Consider the following 21,908-nt stretch of genomic DNA (forward strand, 5'->3'; position numbering starts at 1 on the left):
AAGTCATCCAGAGGACAAAGCCAGCATGGAGAAAATAGCTGTTTTACTATTGGTGGCAAGAAATGAAGTCTGAGCAGATGACTAGGCAATTCTTCTTGCATTGTCGTCATCATTCTTAAAATAATAGCACTGTCATTTCTTGAGTACTTATTAGATGCTAGACTAAGCACTTTGCCAAGTCATGAATAGTTATCTTAAAAACAGCTTTTTTTACTAGTTTTTTACTTTATGGCTATTGTGAATAGTGCTGCTATGAATGTGTGCTAAATAGTGTTTTAAGCTGAAATGAGAACAATTTTGTAATTCAGTAATTAGGCTCAATGAAGTGTGATTATACTACCACTTCGGCATTTTGTATCTGTTTCTGGGAGGTTTTCAGAAATTACTTGAAGTGATTTTTTTCCTTCCAAATTCTAATCCAGGACAGCTTGATGCAGTGAAAACGCAGTGGCTTGAGGCTTAACAAAACCGCTCTTGGTTCCTGTCTTCGCACATATTAAGCTTACAAGTCTTCGTCCTATGCAAGGACATCATGAGGGAAAAGTCCCTGTGGCAAATCATCATCACTCCTACTTGTCCTTATTTTCTCTCTTCTTTTCATGCTGTCTTCTGCATAAACCATGTTTCTCGAAGTTCATTCATTTAGTTACATAATTTCTCTGACCTGGTGTTGAAGACCAAGATTAGATGTGATCCTAAGGCAGTAGAATTGAGTAATCTCCAGTCACTTTAACCTTTGAAATCAGTAAGGCCTAGAGCACCTTTACTTCTTGCTGGTATTTCCTGACATTTTCCACAAGAAATGGCTGTACATCCCTTTGATGCAGTGCAGGCCCTCTTCTAGCTGTGTATCTTTTTTTCAGATTAGGAGCAAGTGAGATTTAGCTTAAGTATGGTAGAATTCTTGTGTTTTTCAATTCCCAGTGAAAAATTCACAAGTGATCATTTACCCACCTGTTAATCTGTAGGTGTGAGTGGTATCAAAAAATAACTTCTGAAAGTCCCTTAGCTACAAAGTGGCCATATGAGTGAACTAGAGAGAGCATTCCTTTCATGCCAGAACTGTGTCTTGTTACTGCTTTATGTCCTGCTCAGTATCTAGTCCAATGAGAATAATAAATGTTCCTTTGACATGTTGGTTTTTTAAATGAATTATCTGGAAAGCCCTTTTACTCTGTTATACTGCTAGGACAATGCCTGGCACATGGCAGTTATTCAGGCAGGGCTCAGTCTAAGTATTTTTGTGCTAAAAGAAACTTTATTTTTTATATGTAGCATAGTGCATGATAGAGGGAGTCGTTTTCATTTCAAAAATCAGAAGACTCAAGTACTAGCTTAACTTCAGTTGCTGGCTGTCTGTGTAATTTAAATATAGTGAAATTGTATCAGGGAGTTAGTAGAGCACTGAACTGTGACTAAAAACACAGACTTCAGAATCATAGACTTAGAATGAGAGCTTTAATTGAGTCAGCGTCACACATCGATTGAATGTCTGCCATGAACTGGACATTGTAGGCTCATGAAAAGTCACATGTCATTTGAATTTTTATTATTTGGTTGTTTAAAAAGTTAGAGTTAACATTCTGAATTCTCAATACAGAAACTTTGGATTATCTTAACTATAATAGTAATGTGAAGACAAGTTTGCTTCTTTATGTTTTCTAAAGTATCTGGGAAGTCTGTCTAAATATGTATTATAAAATTTATGTTTTTATTTATTCCTAGGCCTATCATGGTCACCATCAAGCACTGGAAGTGTTAGTACAGTCTTTGTTAGATCTTGATGTGAGGAATAATAGTGGAAGGACGCCCTTAGACCTTGCAGCATTTAAGGGCCATGTTGAGTGTGTGGATGTACTCATTAATCAGGGAGCCTCGATCCTAGTGAAAGATTACATTTTGAAGAGAACACCTATCCATGCGGCAGGTATGTCAGATATTATGCATGAGTTTATTTATCACTTTCCATCTAATACTCTTTTCTTTTTTCAATTTGACTTTTCTGCTTTGTCTTTCTGTCCCTTTCTCCTGCTAGTACTTCCTATTTTTACCATATTCTAAGTAGTAAAATCATTGTCTACCTTAGAAATTGGTCTAACTACTGAAGTACTTTATCAGCAAAATGAGGCAGTAGTTTTTACTTTTTGATGGAAGTTATTTTAGATTGGTATGTGCTTTTGTTTAACAATTGATAAACATTTGGCTTACTGGGTACAGGGTACTGCAGTTAAACATCTATTTAGACAGTTATTAAGCACCTACTTTATGCAAGAACTACTCCATGATGAGATTTTGTGATGTTGCCAATGTGTGGAAATGCAAAAGCACATAGCCAAGTCATTGTGATGACTTGGTGCATCTGTGTATCACTAGCAGATGGAGATTCACAACTCTTTACAGGAATTACTACAAGGCAGTGTTCATTTCAAATAACCAAGACTGGTATACTAAAGAAATCCTAGCCAAGTATTTTTCTCATTCCCAATAGGCCATCTTTATATGATTAGATTCATTTCACTTAGTTTTTTTAGAGTAATCCTTAAGGACACATTTGAATATTAGACTTTGATTCTAGTCTTTTGGGAAACTTGCACTTTAGAAGACTGTAGGTAAAACTACCTGCTGCTCCAGAGCAGCCTTTCAGGAGCTATCAGACGTTCAAGCAGGGCTCATAAGAGGTCAAAATGCTATCATTTTCTATTCCAAAAAAGAGGGAGACTATATATCATTCTGCAACTTGAAAAATTATCAGTACAGCTCATTTGCAGAGTTAATTGAAAGCTTTCATGGAGTGTTTGCACCTTAATTAGGTAGATATTGAACCAGGACATTAGCCAGCCCCTCAGAGGTAACCAGTGTCATATACTCTGTGAGTCTTAGCCACTGACAGAACTGCAGGCTACTGTCGTTGCCTTTTTTGGTAAATGGAGGCCTTGGCTCTGTAGATGCCTTTCCCACTTGGAGATCTGCTCAGACAGGAGCATCTCATAAGTCATGAAAGGACACTGAGGTTTTTTTCCTCCTGGAAGTGCATTGTAATTTTTTTATAATACCCAACTAAAAAAGGTGTCTCAGTGCCACAGTATCTCATGTAAAATTTCAGAGGTAGAGCTAGCTCCAGGCTTGATGTCAACAGTGGTGTCAGAACTGAAAGACTCTGTTATCCTCTTGCCTTTGCATTCATGTTGCAGAATCGCAGCCACTTCTTTACAGGACTACATCTAAAATCCGGGAAGAAGGGAGGACTTTTCATTATCCAGAGTAAAAATGTTTCCCGAAGCCCTCAACCTCCTTAACGAGATGTTAACGAGATGACCTTGAAACCAGTCACTGGCAAAGGAGAGGGAGCTATTGCGATTTACTTGGTCTGATCATGATTTCACCATTTTACCGTCAGCTGGAGGCAGTCCCTCCCTGACCACATTGCCACCATAAGAGCATAAATAAATGCGCATTCTGTTAGCAGGGCAGGTAATGAGGCATGGATGTGGCCATGGTTTACCTTGAGGAACTTATATCTATTCTATTTTATCAACAAAGTCAGTAGAAACCTTTGTATCTAGGTATTTTTCTTTCTTGCCTATTAAATTCAATGAAACTATCCCAGAATTATATCTAGGTAGTGTGCTCTAAGATGTACACTTTCTATTTTATTATTATTTATAATTACTGAAATTTTTAAATATCACTTTACAGCAACAAATGGTCATTCAGAATGCTTACGACTACTAATAGGAAATGCGGAACCACAGAATGCTGTAGACATTCAAGATGGAAATGGACAGTAAGTTTTAATAATGTTTAAATTATTTTTAGAAAATTTGTTAATCTTTATACTTTTGTCCCTGTTTTAGTAAACCTGTCATAAGTATGTAACTGAGTAACACCAAATATAGTTTTTTAATTTAAGTATAGTTTAAAGTTGCATCACAAAAAGGCATGTTTAGAAAACAGGTGAGCACACTATTTTTCATGGAGTGGAGTCTTCAGTGGTAACACTGAACCTATTCCTGTTGTTGCCCAGGACTCCTCTGATGCTTTCTGTTCTCAACGGGCACACAGACTGTGTTTACTCACTGCTAAACAAAGGAGCAAACGTAGATGCCAAAGATAAATGGGGAAGGACGGCATTGCATAGAGGGGTAAGCAAAAACAATCCCATTTCCTTTCAAAATGCTTTCACGACCTCATTTTACCTAAAACTGAACTAGGCTATGTTTATTTTTCTTCATTAAGTTTTTATCAAATAATCTTTACTGTTTCCTTTAGTATCTTAGTTTTTTAATACTAATTTTAAACAACTACAAAGCACAGTGCTGGAGGGGTTGACTTTAAACCCTAAAACCTTGACTAGAGTTTTAGTGTCAATTATACATTTTTACCTTATCACACAAATTTTTTAAACATTTTTGTCTTAACTTTCTTTGAAATGTCATTATTTTTATTGAATTAATAAGTTTCTCTTTTCCTGTTTTTCATACTACTTATGATAAAGTTACTACTTTGACCCTTTAAGTCACTTCCAGTAAAAATAATGGATTATTCAAAAATGATAAATGCTTTGATTGGTGAAAGGATATGGGGAATATGAACTTTAAAAATATGAAATTTAAATTTTTAATTAGCTATAGTTGGCATGTAGTACCCAACATAATATATTCAACTACATGCAAACAATTTTTCTTTCAGGCAGTTACAGGCCATGAAGAATGTGTAGATGCATTACTTCAGCATGGTGCTAAGTGCTTATTTCGGGATAGTAGGGGCCGGACACCTATACACTTGTCAGCTGCCTGTGGACACATCGGTGTTCTTGGAGCCCTTTTGCAGTCAGCAGCATCTGTGGATGCAAATCCAGCCATAGCCGACAATCATGGATATACAGCACTTCACTGGGCTTGCTACAACGGTTAAGTATACAGATACAAACTTATATTAAATGCCTGTTACCTACCAAGCAAGGACAACTAACTGTAACATTCTGAGACTGGTGAAAATGACATATTTATAAGGAAGACTTAAAGTTTAAGATAAGTAGGAAGCCTGGGAATACTCTACTATGTAGTTCTAGTTCACTTCTATTCCTTGTCGTTCTAAAGCCCCAAGACACTAGTTGTCAAAGATGTTTTGACATAAGCTATCACTAAGTTTGAAATTTTTCTTAGACCTTTGCCTCAAGTATTTTGCATTTTAAGATACTTTTACAATATTATTTGCAATGTCTCTTATGTAGTGTGCTTGTATTTTGGTTATGTTCTTTTACTTTCTAAATGCACTTATTTTAGGGGAAAACTGTCAGAAGTAGGAGAAACAGTGAAGTGCATCACATTCTAAACTGAAATCTGTGTATGTTTTCTGAGGACGTTCTTAAACACCTTGCTGACTGTCAGTCAATAGTATTACTCGTGTTTCCATGTCCAAATGTTGCTTGCCGGTCACGAGATAATTCGTATCTGCACTTACATTAATTTTAGTAATTTTAAGGTCCGAAAGCAATGTAGAGTTTTAAAAGAGCAGAAAAGTAGCCAGCCACACAGGCAAGTTCTGGCTGAAAATAGCCGGTCAGCAAGGAATCCTTCTATCAACAGTAGTAACATGTATGCCCAAAATTTTAAGGGAATAAAATCCTAGCAGATCGTAGAAGTAGAAACTTGGAAACTTTCATGGTTAAGTTAACTTTGATGCATGGTTAGAAAGGACTTATTTTTAGCTTCCCAGAGGCTGGCAATCAACAGTCCTTTCACAGGTAGGCTCATTTAAGTTTCTCAGGGAAGTATAAAGCTGTTTTTAAGTAATAGATGTTTAATTTAAAATGGAGTTTGGCTTGTGGGTTTTCACCAAGTAAAATAATTTAATGAAGCATATTGAGGGATATTTTTTCCTTGTGTAGGGCCATAGATTTGATCACCTTAGAAAACACTCAGGTACATTATGTACAGTGTAAACAACAGTTCTGTCAAAGTTTGAGCTTAGTGCTTTAGCAGGCAAATGGTGGGGTGTTTTGAATTTAAATGTAGCATTCAGGATTAAGGTTAGTTGTGACAGTGTATCTACAAAACTAGTTCTAACAACTTTCCCTCAAAAGGTAGAGAAAATGTAAATTTCCTCTTTATATAAATCTCTACTTGCTTAGAAAAATAAGAATAGTATCTGTTCTCAAATTCAGCTGACTGCCTTACCGGAAGTTGAGGTTTCTGTCTTTCCATAACATGCTGTTTTATTGTTCTTTCACTGGGAGCCATTTTGACAAATAATGTTAATTTATAATGAAAGAGGAGAAATCCGAATCTTGCAAAATTCTAGTCTGTTTTCATAAGCATTTTCTAGATATAATATTTGGGTTTTCATATTAACAGTTCTTGTGTGTGAGTTCTGTTGTTTCGCTGTGAGAAGGTTGTGGTCTTTTCCTGAGGCTTGTCCTGTGATAACTGTGGATCATCCTTCCGTTCTGAATGCCGATGGCACCATAAAAAACTGGAAGGAAGAGTTAAATGTATTGCTAATTGAAAAGTTCAGTCAGTTTCATTTTTTACTTCCTCAGATCCTTAGCCAGAACAGTCTGGAAAACTGTAAAACCTTTGAATTTCAACTTCTCTTTTTCCCTTTTAACTCACTAAAGTTGGTGTTTAATGAGCATAGTGAAGTGGCCAAAGGTTAGTCCGAAGTCAAAGACGATACTGTATTTTGCAATTAAAATTAGATTTGTTTTTATAATGTATCTTGAAGACATTTTACAGCTGTAAGGAAAACCAAAAATATGTAATATGGTAGAAAAAACATGCGTAGGGCGGGTGGAGGTGGAAGACGGCGTAGAGGGGATACATGGTGATGTAAGAAAAGAAAATAGAAAAAAAAGAGAAGGAAAAACCCACATAAGTGAATTTTGTTTACTTAAGAAATCGGTGAGATAAAACTATTTTGAAGCAGACTTGTTGCTTGAGATGGTTTTTTTTTAATGTGATAATTGACCATGGGAAAAACCACACAGTAAGGCAGGTGCTTTTCCTCAGGCAGAGCATTTAGTTACGAATGTACTGCTGTAGCTGTTCCTTGGGGTTGCTGTCATAACACTCAGGTATCTATGCAGGACACTGTCTCCCTAACGTGAGTTTCTACTCTGTCACTAAATTTAGACTCTCTAAGCGCGTTGTGTACAAAAGAGAAAACTTTGTGTGAACTACTTGCCTGGTTGCCATTTAAAGATCATAACAGATGTATGTAATTTCCAGACTGTGGCAAGATTTGATGATTCTGAATAGAGCTGGAAGAAATTAGATGTGTGTTGGCTATATGCAATAAGAGACTACAGACAGCCTAAAATTAAAACCATATTTATAGCCAAAAGCCTATTTTATAATTTGGCATTCTGAGAATAGAGTATGTAAAATAGTTTTACTTTGGTAATTATTGTACAGCTGAAAAGAAAATTGGAAGCACTGCAACAGAACAGAAAACAATGTTTCCTTCAAAATTGAAATGGAATGACAGCAAAGTTTTAGAAAAGAGTTGGTTATACATACTAAACTTTAAATCAGATTTTCAACTTATGTAGTCATTCAATCACAGAACTTAAGATTACTTACATTATCTCATGTTTCTCTTAAAAATTTATCAATTTTTATGAAACCTGAAGCATCCTGAGAGTATCCCTTGGAAGCATAAAGAGACCAATTTTATCATTCCTTTATAAACTAGGACACAAGTAATGAGTTTTTCAGCTTGATGGGACAATTATGTATTTTAAAATAATAATAAATATATCACATGTTAACATTTTTTATGAAAAGTAACTATTAACCAAAACAAAACTAGTGAGAAGAGTGCCAAGTTTTTTTAGTGGTTAGTTTAAGAAAAGACTAGTTTGCGATATCGCCCCAGACTTCTCCAGACCATCCTTGAGAACTGGTTTACCAGGAAAATAAGAGACTCTTAAATCAGTACTGGACAACTTTCTGTGGCTAATTTTTGGCAATGAGTTAGCATTTGGAGAGATAGAATTAAAGTAGGGTTTCTCAACCTCAGCACTATTGACATTTTGAGCCAAATATTTCTTTCTTGTGAGAGACTGTCACGTGCAGTGTAAGATAATTCAGCAGCATCCCCAGCTTCTACCCACCTAGCTGCCAGTAACATCTCTTACTCCATCTCCAGTTATGATAACCAGAAATATCTCCAGACAAGGAGGGGCAAAATTGCTCCAGTTGAGAACCACTGGATTAGAGAAAAGAACCAACAAGATGGAACACAATTAGAAGTTTCCTAAAACTTTCTTTTTTTGGTAAAAACGATTTATAGGGTAAAGATAAGTGGAGCTATTGTTTGAGAATGTTAGAGTAATTTAAAAAGAAATCTAGCATTACTGTGTTAGCCAGTTATTAAGCCATGGAAATAAAGAGGCTATGTAAGAATTTAATTTATTCCTAACAGATACCAGGTGACTAATGAAATAAAAGTAGCAACATTTAATTTGTAGTAATTAGTACAGCAGTTGGGGTATTTTTACTAAAACCCTGGCTTTTAAAATTAGGTTCAGAAAATCTAAGGTTTGGATTTTTCCTTGTTTTCAAAGTTGCTATTAAAAACTGTGGGCCTGATATCTGTCAGTAATCAATATATTTGTCCTTTCAGCAGTATCATTTCTAGGAAACTGTTACACAATACTACTTAGTTTTTTTGTTATGTTGAAAAAAATTATTGATATGTTTTATTACAATGTTGATAATATCACAGAGAAAAACAGTCATTGCCCCAGAAACCATAATTAGAGATGAAATTATTTGTGATACACTTTGATACTGTAAATTCCTTCTAAACATTTAAGTAATATTTCTACATATGATATTATGGAAGGATATATACAGTTAATAAAAATATTAAGTAAAAAACAAGTTGCAGAACTAAACATCCCATTTATGTAAAAATAGAAAAGGAACTATGTATGTATGTGCATGCAGTTGAATATGCCTAGGAATTTTCTGGAACTGTCAGGGTCTTAGTGATTCTGTTCTGGAGAGTGGAACTGGAAGGGCGGGGACAGGGACATTTACTTCTTCTCTGAACACTCCTGTAGTATTTGATATTTTACCATTAACTCATTACTGTAATCAGAAAATATTTAGATTTTGAAGATAATCATGCTGTATATATATTTTGAAAGCTATACTGTGCTATATAAATATGACTTTTTAAAAATAAATATTAACTGGCCGCCATGGAAAAGAATAATAAGACTAACCCCCCGCCCCCCAAAATAAATACTGTGTCAATAATAAACTCCAAAATTATCACAAGAAGCTACTGTACTTCAGGTCTTGAGGTTGTACTTCAGATTTCAAAGCTCCTAAAAATGTGATGTTTAACAGATTCAGTGGACTGGTTATTTTTAATCCATGTAAAACTTTTTCTTATTTATGTGAGGATGTGTGGTTGTGTGTAAGCACTTCAGTATTTTAGGGAGATTTTAATATCTGATTCTCGTTTACTTATTTAGGTCACGAGACATGTGTAGAACTTCTTTTAGAACAGGAAGTTTTCCAGAAAATGGAAGGAAACGCTTTCAGTCCATTGCATTGTGCTGTGTAAGTAAAGTCGGAGTGGGTCAAATTTGGTTTGGCTGTTTAAGAAACACACCACTGCCGTGAGAGTGATCACCTCCTTACCTCACACAGGATAAATGACAACGAAGGTGCTGCGGAGATGTTAATTGATACACTAGGCGCCAGCATCGTGAACACCACAGATTCAAAGGGAAGGTAGGGATTCAGCTGTGTGGAAGAACTTACAGAAAACCTATTATTAGTTAAAAGTAGATTTTTTTGTTTGCTAATATAAAGTGCTATAAAATCTTAATTATGTTCTCATTATAAAAGTCTTTTTTATTATGATTTTTAGCCAGTCTTCCTCTTTTAAACTTGTAAAATGTAAAGATTTCCCTTTTTTTTTAAGAGGTATGTTTACTACCCAATGACTGTTGTTAATAAAGTTAACATTTTTCTATATGGAGCTAAAGGCTGGAAAAGACTCCAGCAGTTGTAATAGATGGCAGTATTTGAGTCAGGATTTATTTATTTCAATATTTCCTCTAATGATATAACATTATTTTAGCAGTTTTATAATTTATCCTTATTTATATTAGTTTAATTGTCTTTTATATGATCAGAAATAACAAATTTTTGTGGCAGAAATTAGTAAATTCTGTTAATCCTATTTGTATCTAGGCAGTGCTTTTATAGCCTAATCTGTAAACCCTTGAAAATTACTTGTCATAAATTAAGGAATCCTTTTTTTAGAGTATATGATGTATAGATGTAGTCATGTCTCTCCATTTCTCTGCATTGCAGGACTCCTCTCCATGCGGCCGCCTTCACAGACCATGTGGAATGTTTACAGCTGCTGCTCAGCCATAATGCTCAAGTCAATTCTGTGGACTCTTCTGGGAAAACACCTCTCATGATGGCTGCAGAAAATGGACAAACAAACACAGTTGGTAAAGAAACTGGTTAAGGCTTTTATTGTCCTATATATGTATATTGCTTACATAGAACTTAGATCTCAAGCCCTTTGACTCTAGTTCACAGAATTTCCCAACAGTTATTTATAAAGTGGGAAAAATAACAGTACCCACTGTATAGGATTGTTGTGAGAGTTAAATAAGGTATTATTATCCCAGAGCCCTTAAATCAGTATTTGAAATTTAGTTAGCACTCACGAATAATGTTAGTTGCTGTTGTTAGTGTCTTTGACTTATACAACAGTAAAACAATATAGTGTGTGTGTTTTATATTACAGTATTTCTCTTGCCCTTAAGTTTTTGCTAGAGGTATATTTTTGCTTTATGTCTTCATTTCTTTACAGTGAGTTAGTAGTAATCTAAGGTACATGTTTATAAACATAAGAATTGGTGCTATTTCTCCTCCCAGAGATGCTGGTTAGCAGTGCTAGTGCAGATCTGACTTTACAAGACAACTGTAAAAACACCGCCCTTCATTTGGCTTGCAGCAAGGTATGGACACATTTTCACAGCGTGTTTTCATTGTTAATATCAGTGGTATTTGAAGTTCTTCCACTTCACTAAAATGACCAGAGCTTAGGAATCAAACCTCTCTAATGATCACTTGCAACATATTTGTTGAAAAAAGGTACTGAAGTGCCCTGGCTGGTGTGGCTTAGTTGGTTGGGCGTCATCCCATGCACTGAAAGGTTGCTAGTTCAATTCCCAGTCGGGGCATATACCTGGGTTTCGGGCTTGATCCCCAGTAGGGGGCTTGCAGGAGGCAGCCAAGTGATGTTTTGCTCTCTCTCCCTCTCCCTTCCTCTCTCGCTAAAAATCAATAAAAAATCTTTGAAAGAAAAAAATTTTTTAAAGTACTGATGTGTTAGGCACCACAGTGTATGAAAGTCTCCAGTAAGCCAAGTAAGTTTTATTTTAAGAGCACAAGCCTAAACATAATTACTGTCTTTCTTTAATCTCTCTAATCTTAAATATTCATGTCCTCTCCCTCTAACCTCATTTCATCAGCACATTTGAACAGATATTTAAGGCATTAGCCAAGAAAATTTATTGCATATGTATAGTGATAAATATATTATATGGACTAGGATTGGAGTATACTGAGTGTATAAATTTCTTTAATGGTACCCACATTTTTAAGTTATTTTTCATAATTTCAGGGTCATGAAACTAGTGCCTTGTTAATACTGGAAAAGATAACAGATAGAAACCTCATCAATGCAACCAATGCAGCCTTGCAAACGTAAGTACTTTGCATCTAGTATAAACCTTGTGGCCATATAAATGGTTAATGGGTATTTTTCTGGCATAGGGCCATTGGAATCAGTCTCAGTCATAGTGTTTATAATTGACAAAACTCATTTCAATAATCATAACAATTAAAAGGCATATTACTGAAAAAGCTTCTGAACTTGAAACTATTGAAAATAATGTGTTTTTTCTCAATTCAGTTTTATGGGGGAAAGTAATACTATTCTGTGTGTTTTATGGAAACCCACTAAAATAATACATTATATGACATTAGCAGTAAATGAGGTAAAAAGTGTTATGTGTGTCTGTAATCTAAAGAGATTTCAGAAAGAATCAAGTTCTTAATGTGAGCAGCCAGCCTGTAGGTGATTGCTTAGATCTTAAATTGACATCTCCCATTGTCCTCTGTCAATTCCCATTTGCTATTCTGCTCTGAGACTTGGTATAGAGAAAAATCTTATGATACTCTTTCCTATTCATGTACCAATTAGATCCCTTGAGGATCTAAAAATTAGTCATGGAACCTGTAAACTGTTCTCAAGGCCTATTGGAATTTGTGCTGTTGCATTTTACGGTTTTTATTGTATATTCTATTATACCTGTTTGCCAACTTCATTTCTTAAAACAACTTAAAATGCAGTTTAGTTGGTGGAATCTTTTTAAACCTTAGCCTTAGAAGGAAACTAATAAAAGGGTTTAGTGAAGGTGGGAACTTGCTAATGTGGCCCAGTGCTGAGCTTACGCATATTGATGAGGTGTGGCACATGGGTTCTGCTGTCCCTCACACCCACCTTTATTGCTATTGTAACTAGGTGCCTCAGATTTATAGTGTGTGTGTTTGTGTGCACATGCATGGGCATGCACGTATGTACATGTACAATTTTTCCCTTCAGACCTCTGCATGTTGCTGCCCGAAATGGGCTAACAATGGTGGTTCAGGAACTTTTGGGGAAAGGAGCAAGTGTGCTTGCAGTAGATGAAAACGGTAAGTAGATTCTGTATTTTCTTTTCTTAATCTATATCTTACTAGAAGCTTTTATCATTTGATGCCATATTTGAATTAAAATAAACTTGAATATTTTTTATTAGTCAAAGAGGAGAGCTGCAATTAATATTGAATAGCACTTCCATTGTGGCAAAGGAAATAAGGGCAAGAGAAATAAGAAAGGTCCATTTAACAGATTAACTGAATTTCACATATCTATCTTTTAAATCAGAATTGCTGGTTATTAACTTTGGTATTACCATCTTTTTTTATCTTAGTATTCAAAGAATTTGTTTTTTCAGCAGATATTTATCAGGGCTCTCACTTCATTGCCATGTTCTTACCTAAACCTAATATTCCCACTTATGGTCTAGATTGTGGCCCTTTTTGCCTCCCCAAGACTGTCACTTTAGCAATTCTTTACTTTTGTCTCCTATAATGATTTTTTTGTTGTTGGAATGTTCCTAGATTATGATCATCATAATACAAACATTATTTCTCTGATCTTAAAAAATCTGTCATTAATCCCACTACTTCTACCAGCTACTGCCATATTGCTCTGTTCCTCTTTGCAGCACAGTTGCTCAAGTTGGCTCTCCTGCTGTTTCCAGTTCCTCTCTTTCATGCTCTTAAATCCCCTCCAGCCAGACCTTTGCTGCACCTCACTGCAGAACTGTTCTTGTCAAGATTACCAATGGCCCCCACAGTCTTGAGAATCAGTTTCTTAGTTCTCATTTTACTTGATGTATCAGAATTTGGCACAACTAATTCTTGTTTTTTTTAAAGTAGGAATGGTGGTTTTAACATGGAATTTAAAATATACATGAATAAGGGAGTGATTGGGGATGTGAAGGTTGCAATCTTCCATAGCAGGTGTCTAATATTCCCCCAAATAATCTTCATATTTTCTTTTATGCTGCTCACTGCTACTTGGATAAATTGGTGCAGATCACTTTAGGGCATAATAAGAGGGAGAGTCATAGAAGGTATCTGTGATTTGATTACAGTACCCTGATTTAGTGAACCCAGTCTCCATTCACAGATACCTGGTTCCTTGAATTTATAATTGGGCAAGGGTTTGTAACTCACTGTTTGGGTGGTTAGATTAATTAACCAGATTCACTGGAACTGAAAATGGTTTGTTTTTATTCTATTTATGTATTTTCTCTTATTGAGGTGTAATTGACAGGCAGCATTTTAGTTTCAGGTATATTCTTTCTCTTTGATAATCTTTCTTCTGTTGGCATTCAGGACTCCAGACTTTTTTTGTTTTCCTTCTGCACAGCTGTTTAATTTTGGTGGACTCTAGGACTCAGCCCTTGGTTATGTTTGCTTTCCCTATCTACATTCACTCCTTACGTGATCTCATCTAGTCCCTTGGTCCTAAATACTACCGATACTGAGAAGTCCCAAATGTATATCTCCAGCCCAGACTTCTCATGGTCCCCATATTCATAGATCCAGCAGCCTGACAGTACTACATGGATGCCTAATAAACAGTTCAAACCTAACATGTCCAGAACTGAACTGCAGATCCTTTCTCTCCTCACCTGCCAGCGCGTTGTCCCCACAGCCATCCTGATCTCAATTGATGACAATTCCCATCCTTATAATTGCTGAGAGCAAAAACCTGGAGTCACCCTTAACTCTTCTCTCTCACACCCAGTGTACAGTCTATCAGCATACATTATTGATCTGCCTCCAGAGTATTTCCAAAATACGCTCACTTTTTTCTTCTCTACTCCTACCACCCTGACCTGGATTCTTTTAAAAAGTGGAGAAGATATTAGATATTAGCCCTCTGAATCTCAGTTCCCTTATAATCCTTATAATGATCCACAAGGCCCTACATGATTGGTTTGCTGCCCTGTTCTTCTCTGATCTCATTTCCAGCTCTTTTTCTCTCTTCATTCTGCTATGCCAGTCCCTCTCACCACAGATGTGCATGCGTTGTGATCTTTGTTCTGGCTGTTTCCTCTGCCTGGAACACTCTGTCCCTAAGCAGTCTTTGGCTAAATCCTTCACCTGTTTTCAGATCTTAGCTCAAATGTCATCTTCTCAATGAAGCCTATCCTGACTGCCCTATTTATACTGCAGCCTGCTACATACCCCCCCCCCCCCCGCCCACAGCATTCTCAGTCCCTGTTAACCAGCTCAACTCTTTCCCATCTCCATAGAGCTTACCTTCTCACAGTGGTTTCCAGCCAGTATGCCACAAGAATTTTTAAAAACATGCACTACCTGACTATTTAGTCAGGGGCTCTAGCCTCTTTTTCCTTAGATTGTACAATACAATAGTCACCCAGTGTGAGTGAATCAAAATTATAAGTATTTTTCCCTGTCAGATCGGTAAAAAATACATTTTTTGATGTGCTCAGAATTTTAGTATTTCGTTTATGTGTGCCTTGGGATGAAAAGGTTGAAAATTGCTATTGTAACACATATATAGTTTACCTTTTTTAATGTTGATTGCCTGTTTCACCTGTTAGAATGAATATAAGCTCCATGAGGGCAGGAATCTTTGTCAGTGGCATTCGCTGACACATTCTAAGTAAAAGAGTGCCGGGACATAGTGGGGACTCTGAATACTTATTGGCTAAGTGACCGTGCTAAGCACTGTGCTAAGTTCTAAAGATATAGTGTAGAATAAGACAGGTACTTCCTTAAATGGAGATGAGTATAAACAGTGTTCCAGTGCACGTAGAATGCCTAGTTCAATGGGAGTAAACCTAGGGTGCCACTAGAGGACGGAAGAGAGTGCTCATACCCTTTTTTGTAGGATCAGGGAAGGCATCCCAAAAAAGTGACTTCTAAACCAAAATCCAAAAGACAGGTAAAAAGTGGGGAGAGAACTTTCTAAGCAGAGAGAGTAACATACTTAAGAGATAAAACACAGAGCCTTGTAAATAATGAGTTATGCCAGAGTTTCTTCGATCAAATGACATTGGAAGATAGCAGTTAGTCTCAGGGGAGCAGGATCAGACTAGGGAAACAGGTTAACAGTTGCAGGTGAGAGAACATGGTAGCCAGAATTAAGGTAGAGGCACTGGAGATGAAAAGAGGTAGATCTTACGATGAACCTTCTGGGACTTGGTGAGGGAAGAAGTCGCACGTTCCCTGGCTGGGAGAGCTGTGTGAATGGAGGTTCCATTTATCTCATACAGGAATGCAGGAGGGATAGCTGGGTTCATTTAGGGACTCGAGAAAAGTTCAGTGGAAACTCCAAGTGGGTGATTGGATGTATGTGTATCTGGAGCCCCAAAGCAAGAGCTAGGTTAGACATAAGATATTTGGGAATCGTTAGTATATGTAGTCATGAAATCCATAGAAGAGGTTAATATCACCCACTAAGATAAGTTCAGACTCTTCTAGCTTTAAAAGAAACCTTCATTATCAGTAAGTTACATTTCTGGGAATGCAGCAACTATATAAAACTATATAAATTAAAATGATCCTAAAATTAAAATGCTAACCTATGTAGGATATTTGACCACATTGTGAGCCTCTGGATCAATAGCTGATATGAAAGCCTTTACTAATCATTTTCAGGATTTTATATATTTCCTTATAAGGAAATATAACAGATGATAATGAAGGTCACCTGTGACTTGGTACCTTCTGACCCATTTTGCATTGAGAAATAGCAAGCATAGTCCAAAGTTGACAAGTCATAGTAAATATTGATCTCATTTTATAATCTGTTCTAAATTTCAAATTAAGGATCCAGTTATAAATTGCTCAAATAGCAGTGGTGGTTGGTGATTAATTAGGCTCTGTCGTCTATAAGTAGAGAGGAGAGAAAGGGCCCAGTACCTTCTGTGCCTAATTTACTCCAAGAATGAGGTTAAGTGATATTTCCGTGGATTTTTCTGGAGGAAGTAAAATACATTACCCTTGCATGGGATAGATTAGACCCTTGTCCTCAAGCAGTTTGCTTCTCTTACATTTCTCTTTAGCCGATCATACCAAACCCTTGTTGAGGAGAGGAGCCTGTTATGCTCTGACTAGACAGCACTCCTGAGATAATCCTCTCCCCCTATCCCCGTCCAAGGCTTCATGGCCTGTCTAATGGGTTGCTCTGCCTACCGGAGGAGCAGCATGATAGGCACCTTCAGAGCCTCAGAAGAGCCCTTTAAAGAAGGGTTGTCATGGAAGCACTCTCCTACTTACTTTGAGCAAATAGTTTAAAAATATGCACCCTTCAGCCACTCCTGTCAAACTTGCAGGGGCATTAGCTGTTCCCTTTCACCCTTGAAAAGGGGAAAAATTATGAAGGGGGCAAAAATCTTTTTTCTCAATGCTAATGTAGCATGGATAAAAATATATAGGAGAACTGGAAACAGCCAAATGTTTAATAGAATGAATAGCTAAACCATGTTATAGTCACACCTTGGAATATGTAATAAAACAAACCGACTACAGCTGCATACATCATGGATAGATCTCACAGGTACAATGTTAAACAAAAAGAAGCCAGACATAAAATAGTACACTCTGTATGACTGCATCTATATTAGGTTTAAAAAGTCAAAACTAAACTATGATGTTTGAATACAAGTAGAAAGGAGAGCACAGAAATGATGACCACAAGTCAGGATGGAGTTACCTTTGTGGAAGAGAAGAGGTGTGGCGATTAGGGAGGGCACGGGTGGCTTCTGGCATGCTGGGCATGTTCTCTTTTTTGATCTGGATGCTGGTTACCTGAACGTTTGTTTTGTGGTAAATCATTCAGCTATATAAAAAGCAAATGGGACTTTTAGAAACATATACGTAGATGTGCGTGAGGGCTAAAACATGAGTCAATACAGTAAGAGGGGAAACTGCGTCTAGATGTGCAACAGCACATGAAGCTGTAGACTCAGGCTTGAAGACACTTGCTGAAGTTCCATATGGGATAACCTCAGCTTGCCATCACACAGCGTGCTCACCAGCTTCTCTCCCACTCCATTCACACTAGGTCTTGTACCAACCAAAGTACCAGATGTTTTCTTACTCAGTTGTATTGATAACTTTGTGGTGCCTTAGGGTCAGGCTTCTTCAGCCAAAGAAGGGACAGTTACAAAGGAAACATTTGTTTTGACTTAGGAGCTCTCAGAGTTCACCTGTTTCATTATTATTGGTTTTTTTCTTCAGTGGACTGTGACCCTAAAAGAAAAATTAAAGACAGCAAAGTGTCATTCATTCAACATGTCACTTTTGAGCCGCCTGCTCAGAGCCTCACTCATGAATCTGTCTCATTTAGATTTCTCAGCATGTAAGCACTTAATTACATAACTTAAAATTAACGGTAAGAGTCTTCCACCATTCTGAAAGAAGAATATGGAACTTTTTCTTTCTTTTTCCATCCCAGTATCTTCCATGAATTCAGTGAGATCTTGGGGAAATCATCCATCTCTGGGACTGAGTTTCCTCTTCTGTCATTTAGTCCGTAAGGTCCCCTACCCTAGATTTCTATGACTTTTCTCTTTACTACTTATTGGACATTTCTGAATCAGTTTAATTAAACCAATTCATTATAAGGTAAGTAATTGAAAACATATTTAAAGATGAAGGCCTTTAGGCTTATTTCCTTATATTAGTTAGCTAAATGAGTCTCAGGATGTTTAATTTTTTAACTTTTATCTTTAATTCTAGGCTATACCCCAGCTTTGGCCTGTGCTCCCAATAAGGATGTGGCTGATTGCCTAGCTCTCATTTTGGCCACCATGATGCCTGTCTCATCAAGTAGCCCTTTATCATCCCTGACTTTCAATGCCATTAATCGTTACACCAACACCTCAAAAACAGTCAGCTTTGAAGCTTTGCCCATCATGAGGAATGAACCTAGCTCCTATTGCAGCTTCAACAACATTGGTGGGGAACAGGAGTACTTGTACACCGACGTGGATGAGCTCAATGACTCCGATTCAGAGACCTACTAAGAGGCTGAGCAGAGGTCTAAGGAGAGAGTTCTCAAACTGTGCTTTTTCAGGAAAAAGGCACTTTCTAATTCACGTACAAATTAAACCTAAGAGGAAAGATCGCAGAGTGAGCAAATGTAAGAAATGTGGCGACATTAGGATGAAGAATTTCAAAGGCAAGTTTTGCAAAAGGAACTTCTAGAGTCTTGAAATAGACTTGACCAGAGGAAAACACTGATGTCACATTGCTTTGTGGAATTGTTTAATTTGGTTTTGCAGTGCCAGGAATAATTTGGGACACTGTGCACCCGAATCTGCTTACACAAGCAACACTATTATAAAAGAAGAGATAAGGACACTAGATTTAAATGTTATCAGTAGAACTACAATTAAATTTAAGGGCAATAAGAGTTTGGTACAGTAGGCATTATGTGCACAGCAAATTGCCAAAGGACCAAATAATTTAAAGGGTTTTTAATAGAATGCCATTTGTGGAAACTGGAGTAGGTGAAATGAGACATTATCTAAACCAAACTTTAATATTTCTGAAAATGAAGCTGATACTTGGTTTTAAATGTTGATTTTTTTTTTTTTTTTTTTTTAGAGAAAACATCTGAAAGCCTTTGAATCCTGTATAAACTATGAGAGAAAACAGATGTATTTTTACATTTTTTTTCTTTTACATAAAAATTTTAAAATTCCAAGTTTTATAATATTAGAATTGAAAGCCAACTGACTGGGTGCAGTCAGGGTGAAAATACTTGTGATGTAGACATGAGATAGATTGGGGTCAGGCTACTGTTGCCCAGTTTTGAATGGTTTAGGTTTTAAATTGAACTATTTTTGTTTGAAAATGTAAAAAATTTCCTAGAAGAAAATTTCAGAAAATCAAAAATTGGATTATTTTCACCCTATTGCAGCTTAGTAGTCCTGGGGAAGTTTCAATGTCACTACTTTGAATGGTACATCTTTGTCACTATTTTTGTGGCTCCACTTGGATCGGGGAATTTTTGTTGTTACTGTTTAGTGGAGAATCAAATCCCTTGTTATTGATACATTAACATCATCAGATCTCTTGGAAGACATTGCATATTTGGCAAGATTTAAAATACTAAAATCTTTAGGTCCTATTCAGATTTGGGGAAAAGATGCAGTTGCCTGCCAAATTGGAAGACTGCCTTTCAGATAACAGAAAGAGAGAAAAGGCTGACGTTTAGGCTTTTAAACAACAACGCACGTGGCTCTGCTTTTACTGTAACTCACTTTGCCGGTGAGAATGGTTTCACACATGTAGGGTCTTAACAGCCTGGATAAATTCCATAGATGCTCACAAAATGATGCCCGGTTCCATTTTATCCTTTTGTATTGTAAAACCGGAAGCTTTATGACACTGTAAATTATCAGCTGGTTTTTCTGAATATAAAGTGTGAAAACACAGAACAGTATTTTGATCTATTTGATAATTTTGTGGGGTTTTTGAAGAATTAATGAGCATGTACATAGAAATAGTGACTGCTTGAATACTGTATTTACTTGCACTCTTTCAGTACATCAAGATTCCTGTATATTTTAGAGTATAATAAAACACAGATGTGAGTTGTATTTAATGAATAATGTATTTGTATCTGTGCATATGACCTAAAAATCTATAAAGTTTCTAGGGCATTGACTACTAGATTTTAAGCATTTTTTCTAAAATATTTACAGAAATTATAAATGTAATCCTCCATCTTTTCTTTATAATATAAAAAAGTCGTAAAAGGACCCTTCCTAATTGTTAGTGACAGGAAGGTGAATGTGCATTTTAGACAGCAGACTACGTTTTCTATTGTACCTTTTGAAAAAAGAAAAAAACTCAAGAGGATTCTAAAAGTATACATATGTGTGCTTTCTCTTTCCTTTTAGGAATTCTCTTCTGAATTCCCTGAGGGAATTTTCTAGAATCTCAGAATTGAAAGAGACCTGAGGTTCATCCAGTCTAACCTCTTAACAAATGCAGGAGTCCCTTCTACAAGGGTGATCTTTCCACCTTGAACACTTCCAGTGACTCTACCTCACCGAGCAGTCCATTCAGTTGTTGAGCAGCTCTAACTGTTAGAAAGGTCTTCCTTAGATGGAGCTGAAGCCTCCCTCCTGGTAACTTCTGTCCTTGGGCCGGGTCTGTACCCCAAGAGAACACTGAGAACGTTGAAAGTCTGAACCTCGTGCCCATGTCTCCTCTTTCACAGGCTGTTTGCCTCAGCTGCGCTGATTTCCAGACGGACTCATTAGACACGCTGTTAGGTTTTCCACATCTCGTGAAATCCAAGGTGTAGCTATAAAGTAACAAGCCGTTTTTAACTTATCCTTACACGTATCAGAACTTAGATCTTGCATCACTTTATATAAATGATGCTATTACTGAAAATATCTGTGCAATGGTTCTTCGAATTGTTTGTTCACCAGGAAAACTGTTTCATTGCTCTGTGATCGCATTTTGTGATAGCCTCTACCCCAGCTTGATTAACCACTTCCTTTGGTCTGCACCTGGTGAGGGGAAGCCCAAATTACTGTCCCAGGTAGTATCTGAACAGCATTAGTATTGTTGGAGTTAGTGCTTGGACCCTGGAATGAACGAACACAGCACCGCAGTAAGTTCCTTTATAGTTACACCTTGTACGTCAACAGCACACAGGCCCTGCTCTGTAGTGGATCTCGTCCTCGCTCAGAACAGAAAAGCCTGTTTGCTTTTCTAACTTCTGCATGAAAGATGACATCTGAAATCTCTAAAGTGTATTTTCGTAATACCAGCTTCTGCTCTAGAACTACTCGGGGAAATGGTGGGAACGGCAAATGGCCTTCTTCAGCAAGACACTCGACTCAAACAGTGCTGTGTAGTTCAGGAGATCTCTGAGTGTAGCTGTCAATCTGGGGTTTAATTTGGCTTATATTGAACCTTTTAAATGAAATAAAGTTTTTTAATGCAATCAAGTGTCTTTCTCTTTTACATGAAAACTTCTTTTGTCTTTTAATGTCTCATTAGTGTTCTGTTATAACTAGTTCTTACTTCCCTTTAAAAACTTTTCAATAAAGCTGTTTTGGAATTTAGATGAACCTACCTAAATGGGTTTTCCATATATATATAGTTATTCAACATACATTTATTTATTGTTTGCCTGCCATCTACTTGAGGGCAGGAGCAAGCCTAGGAATTGTGGTCTTGTTCTCTAGGCGCTTATAATTTCATCCTGGGAAGGCATCTGCCCGACAGTGGAAAGTAGAA

General features: G+C 36.8%; 1 protein-coding gene across 7 annotated transcripts in view; it reads left to right on the forward strand.

Moving 5' to 3' along the window:
* ANKRD28 (ankyrin repeat domain 28) overlaps positions 1–21,612 on the forward strand; it is a 116,626-nt gene extending 95,014 nt beyond the window's left edge. For 6 of the 7 annotated variants that reach the window (XM_087824925.1, XM_087824927.1, XM_087824926.1 and 3 more), the window contains 11 exons: positions 1,726–1,927; positions 3,697–3,784; positions 4,025–4,142; positions 4,690–4,909; positions 9,491–9,578; positions 9,669–9,752; positions 10,341–10,486; positions 10,920–11,002; positions 11,671–11,753; positions 12,655–12,746; positions 18,381–21,612. In XM_087824925.1, coding sequence (XP_087681051.1) covers positions 1,726–1,927; positions 3,697–3,784; positions 4,025–4,142; positions 4,690–4,909; positions 9,491–9,578; positions 9,669–9,752; positions 10,341–10,486; positions 10,920–11,002; positions 11,671–11,753; positions 12,655–12,746; positions 18,381–18,667 — 1,491 coding nt within the window. In that variant the 3' untranslated portion in view covers positions 18,668–21,612. The remainder of the gene's footprint in view (positions 1–1,725; positions 1,928–3,696; positions 3,785–4,024; positions 4,143–4,689; positions 4,910–9,490; positions 9,579–9,668; positions 9,753–10,340; positions 10,487–10,919; positions 11,003–11,670; positions 11,754–12,654; positions 12,747–18,380) is intronic. The other variant, XR_015715698.1, reaches the window with a different exon arrangement.
* The last annotated feature ends 296 nt before the right edge of the window (positions 21,613–21,908 follow it).

Source organism: Miniopterus natalensis, chromosome 15 (assembly GCF_054644295.1).
Source record: "Miniopterus natalensis isolate mMinNat1 chromosome 15, mMinNat1.hap1, whole genome shotgun sequence".
Classification (NCBI taxonomy): domain Eukaryota; kingdom Metazoa; phylum Chordata; class Mammalia; order Chiroptera; family Miniopteridae; genus Miniopterus; species Miniopterus natalensis.